Source organism: Magnolia sinica, chromosome 15 (assembly GCF_029962835.1).
Source record: "Magnolia sinica isolate HGM2019 chromosome 15, MsV1, whole genome shotgun sequence".
NCBI lineage: Eukaryota > Viridiplantae > Streptophyta > Magnoliopsida > Magnoliales > Magnoliaceae > Magnolia > Magnolia sinica.
In genome coordinates, this window is record NC_080587.1 from 22,740,147 (window position 1) to 22,752,562 (window position 12,416).

General features: G+C 46.4%; 1 protein-coding gene across 1 annotated transcript; it reads right to left on the reverse strand.

Moving 5' to 3' along the window:
- Nucleotides 1–1,381: 1,381 nt before the first annotated feature.
- Nucleotides 1,382–2,740, reverse strand: LOC131226880 (uncharacterized). Its single transcript, XM_058222589.1, has 2 exons — nt 2,550–2,740; nt 1,382–1,934 (listed from the first exon to the last, which is right to left on the reverse strand). The coding sequence occupies exons 1-2, from the start codon at nt 2,738–2,740 to the stop codon at nt 1,382–1,384; spliced, it is 744 nt and encodes a 247-aa protein (XP_058078572.1).
- Nucleotides 2,741–12,416: the final 9,676 nt, after the last annotated feature.

Here is a 12,416-nt window from a genome sequence, read left to right on the forward strand (position 1 = left end):
TGGGTTCGTCCTGATGGGAGGCCGACCTCCACTGGGACAACTGCCTCGGTACCAAATGTGAGGGAAAAAGGGGTCTCCTATAGCTATTCGAGCTGTAGTTTTGTACGTCCAGAGGGCGAGGGGGAGTTCTTCCGCCCAGGCCCCCTTAGCTTTTTCGATCTTAGTTCGGAGGTGGCCTTTGATAATCTTGTTGATTGCCTCAACTTGTCCGTTTGCTTGGGGGTGCCGAGGTGATGAATAAACATTCCGTATTCCGAGATTATCACACATAAATCGGAATTGATTGTTGTCGAATCGTTTCCCATTATTAGAGATGACTGTGTGTGGGGCACCATACCGGATATTATGTTCTTCCACATGAAGTCCGTGATCTTTTGTTCGGTGATCGCGGCCAGGGGTTCGGCCTCTGCCCATTTGGTAAAGTAGTTAATGGCGACAATCTCAAACTTAGTTTGCCCTTTGCTAGTCGGCAAGTGGTCGATGATGTCGATCCACCATTAGGCGAACGACCATGGTCCGGTCATGGGGGTCAACAGCTTAGGCGGCTGGCAGAGGATTATCGTAAATTGTTGGCACTAGTCGTATTTCTGGGCGTACTGCCCTATGTCTGCTTAGATGGTTAGCCAGAAATAACCTTGTCGAAGGACTTTGTGGGCGAGGGCTCGGCCGCCTGAGTGGTTGCCACAAATTCCTTCATGAGTTTCTTTCAGGACGTACTTAGTTTCGTTAGGTCGTAGGCACTTGAGGTAAGGAAGGGAGAAACCCTTCTTGTATATGATGTCCTCGAGCATGGTGTAGTGGGCTACTCTGGAGCGGAGCCTACGTGCTTCCGTTCAATCTTCAGGTAGTTTACCTTTCTTGAGGTAATCGATTATCGAGTCCATCTAGGTAGGACCCGGGTCTACAGGAAGTACTATGACAGGGTCGACTTCGTTAATACTTGGTTCTGTTAGAAACTCGATTGGAATCGGCCTCGAGATGTCATCCTCAGCTGTTGTGGCTAGCTTGGCCAGCATATCCGCTTTGGAGTTTTCTGATCTGAGGATCAGGCTGATGTTGCATTTTAGGAATTTGCTGATAAGTTCTCGAGTTTTTTGTAGATAAGCTTTCATCCTCTCCCCTTTTGCTTGATATTCGTTGGTTATTTGGCAGACAACAAGTTGTGAATCGCTACGAATTTCTAAGTGTTAGGCTCTCATTGCCGATGCTAACCTTAACCCAGTCAGGAGGGCCTCGTATTCTGCCGCGTTGTTTGATGCTTGGAATTCGAATCTCAAGGCATATTGTGCACATCTTTAGTCTGGTGCTTCTAAGACTACGCCTGCCCCGCTGCCTTTAAAGTTGGATGAGTCGTTTATAGGCAATGTCCATGTTAGCTGCTCTAGCTGGTTATTTGCTTCCCAGGTCGATCGACTTGGTTCTTGGGTGGTGCCTCCAATGAGTTGTCTCTGGGTGTGAGCTCGACGAGGAAGTCTGCTACTGTCTGTCCCTTTATAATGATGCAGGGACAGTAGTTGATGTCAAACTCGCTGAGCTCGAATGCCGACTTTGTGAGCCTCCCTGATACCTCGGGCTTCTGGAGCACTTGCTGAAGTGGTAGGTCTGTCGGGACCACAATAGGGTAGGCCTGGAAGTAAGGTTGGAGGCGTCGTGCGAAAATTATTAGGGCCAAAGCGAGCTTCTCGATGTTCGGATATCTAGTCTCTACTGGGACCATGGCCTTTCTGACGTAGTATACAAATAGTTGCTTTCCACCTTGTTCTTTGATAAGGACTGAACTGACTGTAGCTAATGATACCGCAAGGTATAATAGGAGTGGTTCCCCTTGTTCGGGCTTCGAGAGTAATGGTGGGGGCCCCATGTACTGTTTGAGTTCCTGGAGAGCGAGTTCACATTCCTCTATCCACACCACTTTTTTAGTTTCCTTTAAATTGCTTCAAAAATGGCAAACATTTGTCCGTCACTAGGGAAAAAAATCGGCTGAGCACGGCCACTCTTCCTGTCAGGCACTGGATTTCCTTTGTCGTCTTTTGTGAGTTCATTTCGAGGAGAGCTCGGATCTTATCGGGGTTTGCTTTTATACCTCTATGGCTTACTAAGAATTCGAGGAACTTTCCTGAACCGACACCGAAGGCCCATTTGCTTGGGTTAAGTTTCATCTGGTATTTCCTTAAATTTGTAAACATTTCCCCTAAATCAAACAAGTGGTTTATGACTTTGATGCTTTTGACCAGCATATCATTGACATAGACTTACATGGAGTGCCCGATCTATTGGGCAAACATCTTGTTCATAAGCCTATGATATGTAGTGACAGCGTTTTTCAGCCCGAAGGGCATGACCTTGTAGCAGTAGAGTCCTTTGTCTGTGATGAAGCTCATCTTTTGTTTGTCATGAGGGTGCATCACGATCTGGTTATAACCAAAGTATGCATCTATGAAGCTTAGGAGTTCGTGCCTAGCTGTACTGTCGACGAGCTGGTCGATTCGAAGGAGGGAGAAGTTGTCTTTGGGGCAAGCTTTGTTCAAGTCAGTGTAATCAATGTAGACCTGCCACTTCCCATTGTATTTTTTGACAAAGACAATTTGGCTAGCCAATCCGAGAAGTATATCTCTTCCACGAAACCTGCTTCCAGGAACTTCCCAACCTCTTCTCCAATTACTGCGTATCGCTCCTCCTCGAATGCTCTCCTTTTTTGCCTAACTGGCTTATGGTCGGGATCGACGTTGAGTTTGTGCATTATTATTCTTGGGTCGATACCGGGCATATCTTGGTGCAACTAGGCGAATATATCAAAGTGTCATCGAAGGAGAGCCATGATCTCGTCTCGTAGCGCTGGGGCCAGGGAAGATCCGACCTGAACTGTTCGAGCGAGGTCAGATTTGTCGAGCGGGATGTACACAAGGTCTTCCATTGACCGACCTCTTTCGTCGGACTCTTCTCGGGGATCAAGGGCAGTGAGATTCATCGTCTTATGTTTCCTTAATGCTAAGGTATAACATTGTCGAGCTTCCTGCTGATCGCCTCTGACCAGCATAGTGTCATGCTCGTGGGGAACTTCATCGCCAAGTGATATGTGGATACGACCACTCTCAGAGTATTGAGTGAGGGTTATCCAAGGATTACATTGTAGACGAGGGGCAGTAGACTACCAGGAAATCTATCATTACCGTTGCTTGGTTCTGCCCCTCCCCAGCAGTGATTGGGAGTTGGATTGATCCTTCTGAGGTGACTTTATCTCCTGCGAACCCGACTAGAGGCGTCTTGACAGGTCAGAGTCGGTCTCTCCCGACCGACATCTTGTCGAACACTTCAGTGAAGAGAATGTCTGCCGAGCTGCCAGTATCTACCAGAATTCAAAATACTCTATGATTGGTTATGGTCATAGTCACCACTAGTGCGTCGTCATGGGGGTGATGGATAGATCTTGCGTCCTCCTCAGTGAAGGTCAGATCGCAGGGGGTGATCTTTTGTTCCTTTGGCGGCCTGTTGGCAATATGTACTTGGTGTTCTGGAGAATTCTAATTGATATTTTGAGCTCTGTTGGAATCGCCCCTGCCGGCCGGTCCGCCGAAGATAGGGCAGATTTCACTTTGGGCTCGTTGTTGATTTGTTGCTCATTCTCGAATTTCACTTGTTCTTCTCTCTTGGTGATGTCCCAAGTGCCCATTGTGGATGAGGGCCTTGATCTCATCCTTTAGGTCAAAGAAGTCGCTCGTTGAGTGACTATGGTCACGATGGAAAGCATAATACTTCCTTTTATCTCGCTGGTCGGCGTCGGCCCTCATCTTGTTCAGCCACCTCAAAATTCACTTGTCCCGAACTTCCATAAAGATCTGTTTAGGCGTTATGTTAAGAGTGGTATAAGAACTGAACCTGCTCTCGGGGTGTTTGCTCAGTCGTTGGCCCCTAGGAAGCTTGTCATTCCTTCTTCTCTTACTATCATTTGTTGTAGCCGACTCTTCCTTTAATCGTTTTTCCCTAGCCGAGCCTCCTTTATTCCGAATAGCTTTCTGAAGGTTTGCGTTTTTCTCGGCGTGAGAGTATTTCTGAGCCCTATTCAGCAGATCGACCATTTTGTTCGGGGGGTTCTTGTCGAGTGAGAAGAGGAACCTACCCTCTCTGTGACCTCCCATGAGCACGGCTAGGGCGATCTCCTCCGAGTGTCCCTGTACTTGTACGGTTTCTAAGTTGAAATGCTTGATGTAATTCGTTATCTCCTTGGACGATGTTTAGGAGATGGGAGGCCGGTTTAAGGCTCTCTTTACCCCCAACAAAGTTCGTGATGAATGCTTTCTTGAGTTCTGGGAAAGAACTAATCGACTGCGGATTTAACTGTCGGAACCACTTTAGGGCCGTTCCAGTCAGAGTTAGGGAGAACGCTCGACACATGACTGCGGTTGATGCTCCATGGACTTCCATCCATGCTTTAAAGGAATCCAGGTGCTTGGACGGGTTAGCGGTCCCTGAGTATAGGGTGATATGGGGCATGCGGAATCCGGGTGGTAACTGCGCATGCATGATGTCAGTTATGAATGGTGGCTTGGCTTCATCTGATATTGCTTCAATCGAGGACGGAGTCGCTGGTAGTTCGACGGATATCGTCGATCTGACCTCGCAAGTCTTTAAGCTCTGCTTCCCAAGAGACTTCACTTTTGGCCATTGCTTTGGCCGCTGTTTCCGGATGTCGCATCTCTTTTTCATCCAGTTCATGACGTAGATCAGTCGTTGCTAACACGACAATGCTTGAGATGTGAGAGTGCACTGGTTTTGAAGTCCCGATCTGTTTGCTTTTTTGGGAGGCAGCGGGTGCCTCTGGCAGGTCGGGCGTTGGGTTTGGAGCTTGTCCAGTGGTCTGGGCGGCGCGAGATAGTAATTCCTCCAGTATTTGTCTCATTGAATTCATGTTATTGTTCAACATCTCGACTTGCTGCTCAAGGGTCATTAGACGTCCCTTTCGATTCCGGGAGTGTTGCGTCGGTCCTGTGGGCACAGAGTTTGCCTAGAGTTTGGAAGACATGTCGTGGCGACTATCAGGCTACTCTAGCGGTATAAGATTGGGCGCGACGGAAGAAGTGGGGGCTTTCTTCTTCCCTTTCGTCATTGCTAAACTTGAATGTTTATATGAGAACGACTTCAGACGTCATTCCCATAGATGGTGCCAAACTATTGATGCAAAAATCCGGTCGCCCCTTCTCCTGGCTCCTAAACCTACACGAAGAGTGGATAAAGAAGACCTTAACTCATATGTCAGGGACTCTCCGATGGCGAAGTCAGGAAACTAGGTTTAGTTGGATACACAGGAGTTAGGTCTAGAGATTGTGTGTACCTCTTCCTTTGAGGACCTTCCCTTATATAGGTAGGAAGAGGCGATGGCATAGAGGGGGCTCGTCACTATATTTGGCGTGGATAGAATCCTAGTAGGATTCTGAGTTGCGTATGCGAATTCTTCTAGATTATCGGTGGAGAGATCCACGTTGGAGTTGGATCCCATGATCCTTGATGTGAAACATGGGCAGGCATTATTCGTTCAAGCTCAGCCTGATGTTGGTCACAGGCTTTGGTCGATTGTGCTAGTTGAGTCCTTGTCGTGCCGATGTGGGGTGTGGCCCACTTGCCGAGGTTGGACACAGCCTCCCTCCCTAGGTCGGACACGTCCTATTTGTTGAGGTCGAGTTCAGTCAAGGTCGGGCATAACCTCCCTGCTGAGGTCGGGCACGTCTTGTTTATTGAGGTCGAGCTCAGTCATTCAACCGAGGCCGAGCTCGACCTTGGGTTGTCCGAGCTCGACCTCGAGTTGAGGCTGGTCTTCCTCTAGTTGGTCTGTAGGTGGGGGCTCGGCCATTAGGTCATACTTGTAGTTTATTAGGATTCCTGACCTGGCCTGCGGACAGTAGATCGACATGTTTTCCCTACAACAATATTTACATTAAATCTACTGCCATGTTATTCACATAAAATCCAATTCTTTGATCATGTTTGCCACCTACTTATCTGCATTTCTTTCAAAACTAAATTTGATTCAAAATTGAGTGTTGTGCAAAATCTAGGTAAATGTTGGGTGTGATGTCCACCAACAAAAATCTTTGGATTGATTAAGGGGCCTGTCGTAGTTTTAAATGAAAATCAGAAGATGCATCCAACTATGAGAAATGGGCATATGAGTGGAAAAGACATTAAAAATGTCATGTGGCTCCCAAAACTTGATTTTTAGATGTTTAAAACATTAATTTATTTGGACACAAGGAAAATAATAGGGAATTCAGAATATAGAAAATAAGAGTATTAAAATATCCTATGGGTTCACACTTAGATTTATAAGTTAAGCCAAACTAACCTACGTGTTGGGATTGCATAAGCCAGCGTGTGACGTGAACTTCCTGTGTCGGGAAGCCAAGTGGGGCCACCATGATATTTATGAGAAATCCATTGTCCATCAGCTTTGCCACATAAATGAGATAGATGCAAAAACAAGGGGGCCACATTACAAGAAACATCCGTGGGCCCCATAGTAGTTATGGATAAGACTAGTATGCTCATCCCAATAGGACTGACCTTGTAAACGGTATGGATGGCATATAAACATCACCTGGACTTAGGGAGATTTCAACGGTAAACATTTCCTTCCCCAAATTTTGGTGTCGTACGACCCACTTGAGTTCCTAGATCGGCCTCATTTTCAAGACCTTGACTTAGCATGATTTGGAAAAACGGATGAACGAGGTGGATTTTTCACAAACATCACGGTGGGCCCCACCTAGCTTCCTGTTGCTGGAAGTCATGCGAAAGGCTCTGTAAGGCAATCCGCATTCACTTCGGAAGGGATTGGCTGGTGTACTAGACACCACCAACCTAGCCATGTGGATACGTGTCGTGCGAAGCGCTGACGCTTTTTGAGCTATGCGTTGTACGAACGGTTGAAAGGAGATTAAAGTTACACGGCTCCGCAATAATGTACTTATCATATCTACACCGGTCATTCATTCTAAGATTTCATTTTAGATATTTATATGAAAAATGAGTTATTTTCGAGGCTCAAGTGTACCACACCAAGGATAGCAATGGAGACAATGATTCTCACCGTTAAAACATTCGTAGGGTCCACCATAACGTTTACTTTCCATCCAATATCTTCACAAGGTTACTTAGACCTGGATGAAGAAAAAAAATTTCATATTGATCCAAAATTTCTGCGACCCCAAAAGTATTTCAATAGCAGACGTTCAATCCCCCACCGATTTTTACTGTGCAGTCCATTTGATTTTTAGATCTGTCTTATTTTTCAGTTTAAGCATTATTACCATCTCACCAAGTGAACGACCGATTTGGATATAACTCAGAACTCATGATGGGACCCATGTAACTGTGACATTAACACACCAACCACATCGGCGGTGTGTAGTACACCAGCCAATTCACTTTCGTTCACTTCGGACGAGGATTTCCTGCGAAAGCCTTCAGCGGTGAGTTCCAGCGCTGTGAACCTACGTGGGGCCCACCTTGATGTTTGTGAGAAATCTATTCCGTTCATCCATTTTATGAGATGGTTTTAGCATATTAGGCAAAAAAAGAAGCCAAATCCAACACTCAAGCGTGCCGAAAAAGTTAAGATTGAACCTTCACAATTGAAATATTCGGGGGCCAAATAAGTTTTGAATCATGATAATGTTTGTGTTTTAAGTTCATCCCAGTAGGAATGATGTTATGAACAGTATGGATGGAATGTAAACTTCAATATCGGCCCAAGGGAAGTTTCAACGGTGGGAACTTTCCTTGCAAACTTTTCCTTTATTGCAGCCCACTTGAATCTTGTATACTTCTCACTTCTCGTATTGTAAGATCCATATCCTAGCCCATACTGTTCCGTATGCTTCGCTGGTCATTCCGGTTGAATTCTGACGACCCGCGATCGGTTATCGGCGTTTGCACGCGACCCTGAGACGTGTCCCGTATTTCAGAGTCGGCTCAACCTGAGACTTGTACCCTAGCGACCGTGCCGTCACCTCGATTCCGATGCCGCGTATTACGCGTTGAGGCGATACCCAGGCCAAGAGATGTGGGCCTGCGTTCAGTTCGGGGAAAACACCGCGCGTCGCAATCCCGAAGAGATTCTCTACTCTAAACATCACATCAATCCATTAATGAAGTCAAGTACATAACCTTACCTATCCATCCCTTTTTCACCAACAAGGAATGACACCCATTCCTCTTTCCACCCAAAAGTCAACAAAAACCATCACCCATCACTCACCATCCCTCTCAACCCATCATTCCACCTCACCACTTCTTTCCCTCCCATTTTCTCTCTCATCATTTTAAGAAAATCTCATGGGAGCAACCCTCATCCAAGCAAGAACTCTAAGAGAGGCCTTGTGTGGCCCACTTCCTATCTCTCATCCCCACCCTCCAAAAGATAATCTCAACCGCGAAAGTTTGTCCTTTGGAGCTCTAGATCACGTTGGCGAAAGAAGTAATAGGAGATCAAAGGTGGGTGATTCTCCCTCTCTCTCTCTCTTCTTCCTTTATTTTGTGGCCCACTTAATAAGATGTGATGTCTATTTGTCCATTAAATGGACCCCATGGCCGTCCAAGCTATGTGGGCCCTATCTTGTGGGTGATGGGAAAGCACAAATATCAAGTTGATCCTATCAGGTGGGCCACGTCCACGTGGGACCCACCTTAAAGAATTTACATATTCACTTCGTCCGTCCAGCGTTATCCAAGAACGCTAGACGTGGTTCACCCAGCAGCAAATTTTTTTTTTTAAGGCTTTTCGAAAGGGCTGCCTATGCAGGCCCCACCTTGATGTATCGGTCTAATCCACACAGTCAACTCCACTCCCCAGCTCATTTTATGCGTTGAGCCAGAAAATGGAGTCAATCCGATAATCGAGCGGGCCATACCATAGGGAATAGTGGGGTTAACTGTTAAAACCCGCCTTGATGCTTTTATTTGCCACAATACGCTGCATATTGGACTCGATGAGTCTGTCTCGAGCTATGAAATTCAATGGCTGGATCGGATTTGTCTGAGGTGGGCCCCACCTACTAAAAACCCTAGAAAAATCTTTAAAAAAAAAAAAAAACACATTAGCAGCAGCAGCGCTGCTGCTGTTAGAGCGCAGCAGACGCGGTTGGCAGACGGCCAGCGGGCTGGGCCCACGGGTCCAGCTGTGGGCCCCACCGTGATGCTTTTCAAACATCTACTTCGTGCATTTGATGGGTCCCCTCGAACCAGGCGGCCACCCCAAAAATCATCTGTATACTGCACTCAGGTGGGCCACACCATTTAAAATCATGTGAAGGCATGCCAAAACATATAAAATCACTTGGTGGGGCCTACCTGAAATTTGGATGAGGTTGAAACTTGGTCTGGACCCTCAGCTAGGCGGGACACACATAATGGGTGGACTGGATTTGTAAACCACACCACAGTGGGCTCCCTGTCCATGTGACCCAATCATCAGGTTGGGTGGAAAATAAATATCACGGTGGGCCCAGGCCCACGTGACCTTATAAACAGGTTGTATGGCAAGTAAACATTGCAGTGGGCCCCTGGCCCATGTGACTTTATCAACAGATTGGATGCAAGTAAATATTGCAGTGGGTCCCATGATCGTGTGACCCTATCAACAGGTTGGGAGAAAAATAAATATTGTAGTGGGCCCCAGGCCTATATGACCTTATCAACAGGTTGGATGCAAATAAATAGTACAGTGGCCCAGGTTGGATGACAAATAAATATTATGGTGGGCTCAAGGTCCACGTGACCTTATGAATAGATTGGATTGCAAATAAATATTACAGTGGGCCTTAGGCCCATGTGACCCTATGACCAGTTTGGATGGAAAATAAACATCATGTTGGCCCCAATTTGGATGGATAGTATATTGGGCCCTAGGTTGGGTGGAAAATAAACATTTTGGTGGGTCTTACTTAAGATTCATTTATGTATGTGTTGTATCCACAATTGTGGACCTCCATCATGGAATATGTGACTTATCTATGCTTTCCATCCCTATGGGACCCACCATGATGCATGTGTTTCATCCAACGGTCCAACCATTCATGTTGGAAAATGATTTTAAGGTTTGGGACGAAAATAAGACAGATTTATTTATCAAGTGGACCATAGTATACAGTGAGGATTGAACGACTATCTTTGAAATCCTTGAGATCTTATGATTAGATTGGATGAGAAAATAAATGTTATGGCGGGCCTTGAAAATTTTAGTAGTGGAAATCATTATCATCACTTATATTTGAGTGTGGCTCATTTGATATACATGTGGCCATGTGGTGTGGCCCACTTACCATATTTATGGCCCATTGTTAAGGCCCACCTTGTTATATATGAAGTCCCTATGATGCGGCCCATTAGATGTATTTGGAGCCCATGGGTCGAGGCCCAATATGATGTATATAAGGCCCATTTCAATGCGTGATTCCACCATGATAAATGTATTGTATATCCGCACCATTTAGCCCGCTGGATGGTGGGACTCTCCCCCCCGATGTATGTATTTTATATCCGCACTGCCTACCCGTCTTAATGGCGCAGGGCCCGCTTGCTGCATGTGCTAGGCCCGTCTACATTGTACAGGCCCACCATGTTGTGTATACTTCACCCACACCGTCCATTTGTGCGGCCCGCCTAGACGTATGTATTTTGTATCCACACGGTCTATAATGTTGGGATAGTGTTGGACAATGTTTAGTTGGTGCCGATTTACATGGATATGTTTGTATAAGTGCTGATCATTGTACGTGGGCCAAGGGTGTAGTGATACACATGTTATACGTACAACTATTGAAATGATTTTTAGTGCGGCCCATGTAATGAGGCCCACCTTGATGTATTAGTGCGGCCCATTGTGACGTATGTGGCCCATTATGATGCGTTTGGCCCATGTGCGGGCCATCTGTTTGTCTTGTTAGGTCCAGAGACGTAGCCCACTGTGATATATCCGAGGCCAATGGGCGAGGCCCATTAGTGCAGCACATATGATACAACCCACTTGATGTGTATGAAGCCCATTGATGTGGCCCACTTATTGTATTTGAGGCCCATGGGTTGCGGCCCATTATGATGTAATGAGGCCCATGGGTCATAGATCATTGAGATGTATACTCGGCCCATACGTAGTGGTCCATTGAGATGTGTTACCGATCCATTTAGTGAGGCCATTGTGATATATTCCTGCTCATATAATGAGGACCATTGAGATGTATTTCCAGCCCATGTGAGGCGGCCCATAGCGATGTGCATTAGGCCCATGTGATGCGACCTGCATGATTTATGAGATCATTGTGTGAGGCCATGTGCCCACTATATGTTTGGCCTTATGTGGGTCACTCGTTGGGAGCAATGTTGGTTAGATGTACACATTATTGGGCAATGATGGTTAGATGTCCACATTGTGACCTTCCCTTAGGCCTTGTTAGGCCCATTCTTTTCGTGGGTTAACCCAAATAAGTGGGGCCCATTCGCGGTAGACGGATGGCTCCGTGCTTTCGGATTTGATATAACCACGGCTGAGTACCGAACTTTATACTATGGTTGATCGGCTGATCATTGATAGACCCTGCTTTGTTTATCTGTTGGTTATCGGTGCCATTGTTGTCACGCCCCGAACTCGGAAACCGGGCTCACAAAATTCCCGATCGCCGAATCCGGCGCCGACAGCCTCCGTAGAACCCCATTTTCAGATCCCGGCACCCATTCACCAGGTTCCGATCCTGGGATACTACAAGGAGGATTTCAAATCATCAGTCTGATTCATAATGAGCATAACACAAGCATAACCCACAACTAATAACCACAAGAACACCACCACAAAATCCACTATGATCAAAAACTTTTTAGTACAATGCGACAAAAGGGAAAAATACAATGTAACAAAAGAAGCAAACTCCAGAAGCTCAGCTGCACGCTCCAACTACAGCGAGACTATGGCTGCGGCTGCGTCCTGGCGTCACCTGCACGCATCAATCGTGCATAAGCTTATAGAAAGCTTAGAGGGTGGTGTGAGTGTGTGCGCAATATAAGCGTGCTCAAAATGCAAGGTCAGAGTGATGCGGAATCATGGTGATGAGTACATGAATGCAAATTGCCGTACCAAGGCTATGCGGTGCAAGATATGAATGCTATCGGCCATACACGCCATGCGATGCAAGATGCAACTCAAGCATACCAAACCTCAACATGTATCAATATAGTTCTCATTCTCGATAATCACCGGGTTCAATACACTCCAAATGGCACTGCCGCTCTCCTAGCCGCATACCCAAATGAGCGTAAGAAACCTCACTATCCGCCCGACCAATAGTCCGCCAATACCTATCCAAGACGTCGATAGCGGACCCATTCGCGAGCCGGTCAAACTCAGCTTAGTATTGCCCCCTACCCTCAAGCGA

Excerpts from the sequence above, each read along its gene's own strand:
- LOC131226880 (XM_058222589.1), bottom strand. The coding sequence starts at position 2,740 with ATGCACAAACTCAACGTCGATCCCGACCATAAGCCAGTTAGGCAAAAA. Across the intron at positions 1,935-2,549 it reads AATACAATGGGAAGTGGCAG|CAATTTAAAGGAAACTAAAA; the intron begins GTCTACATTGAT and ends CCATTTTTGAAG.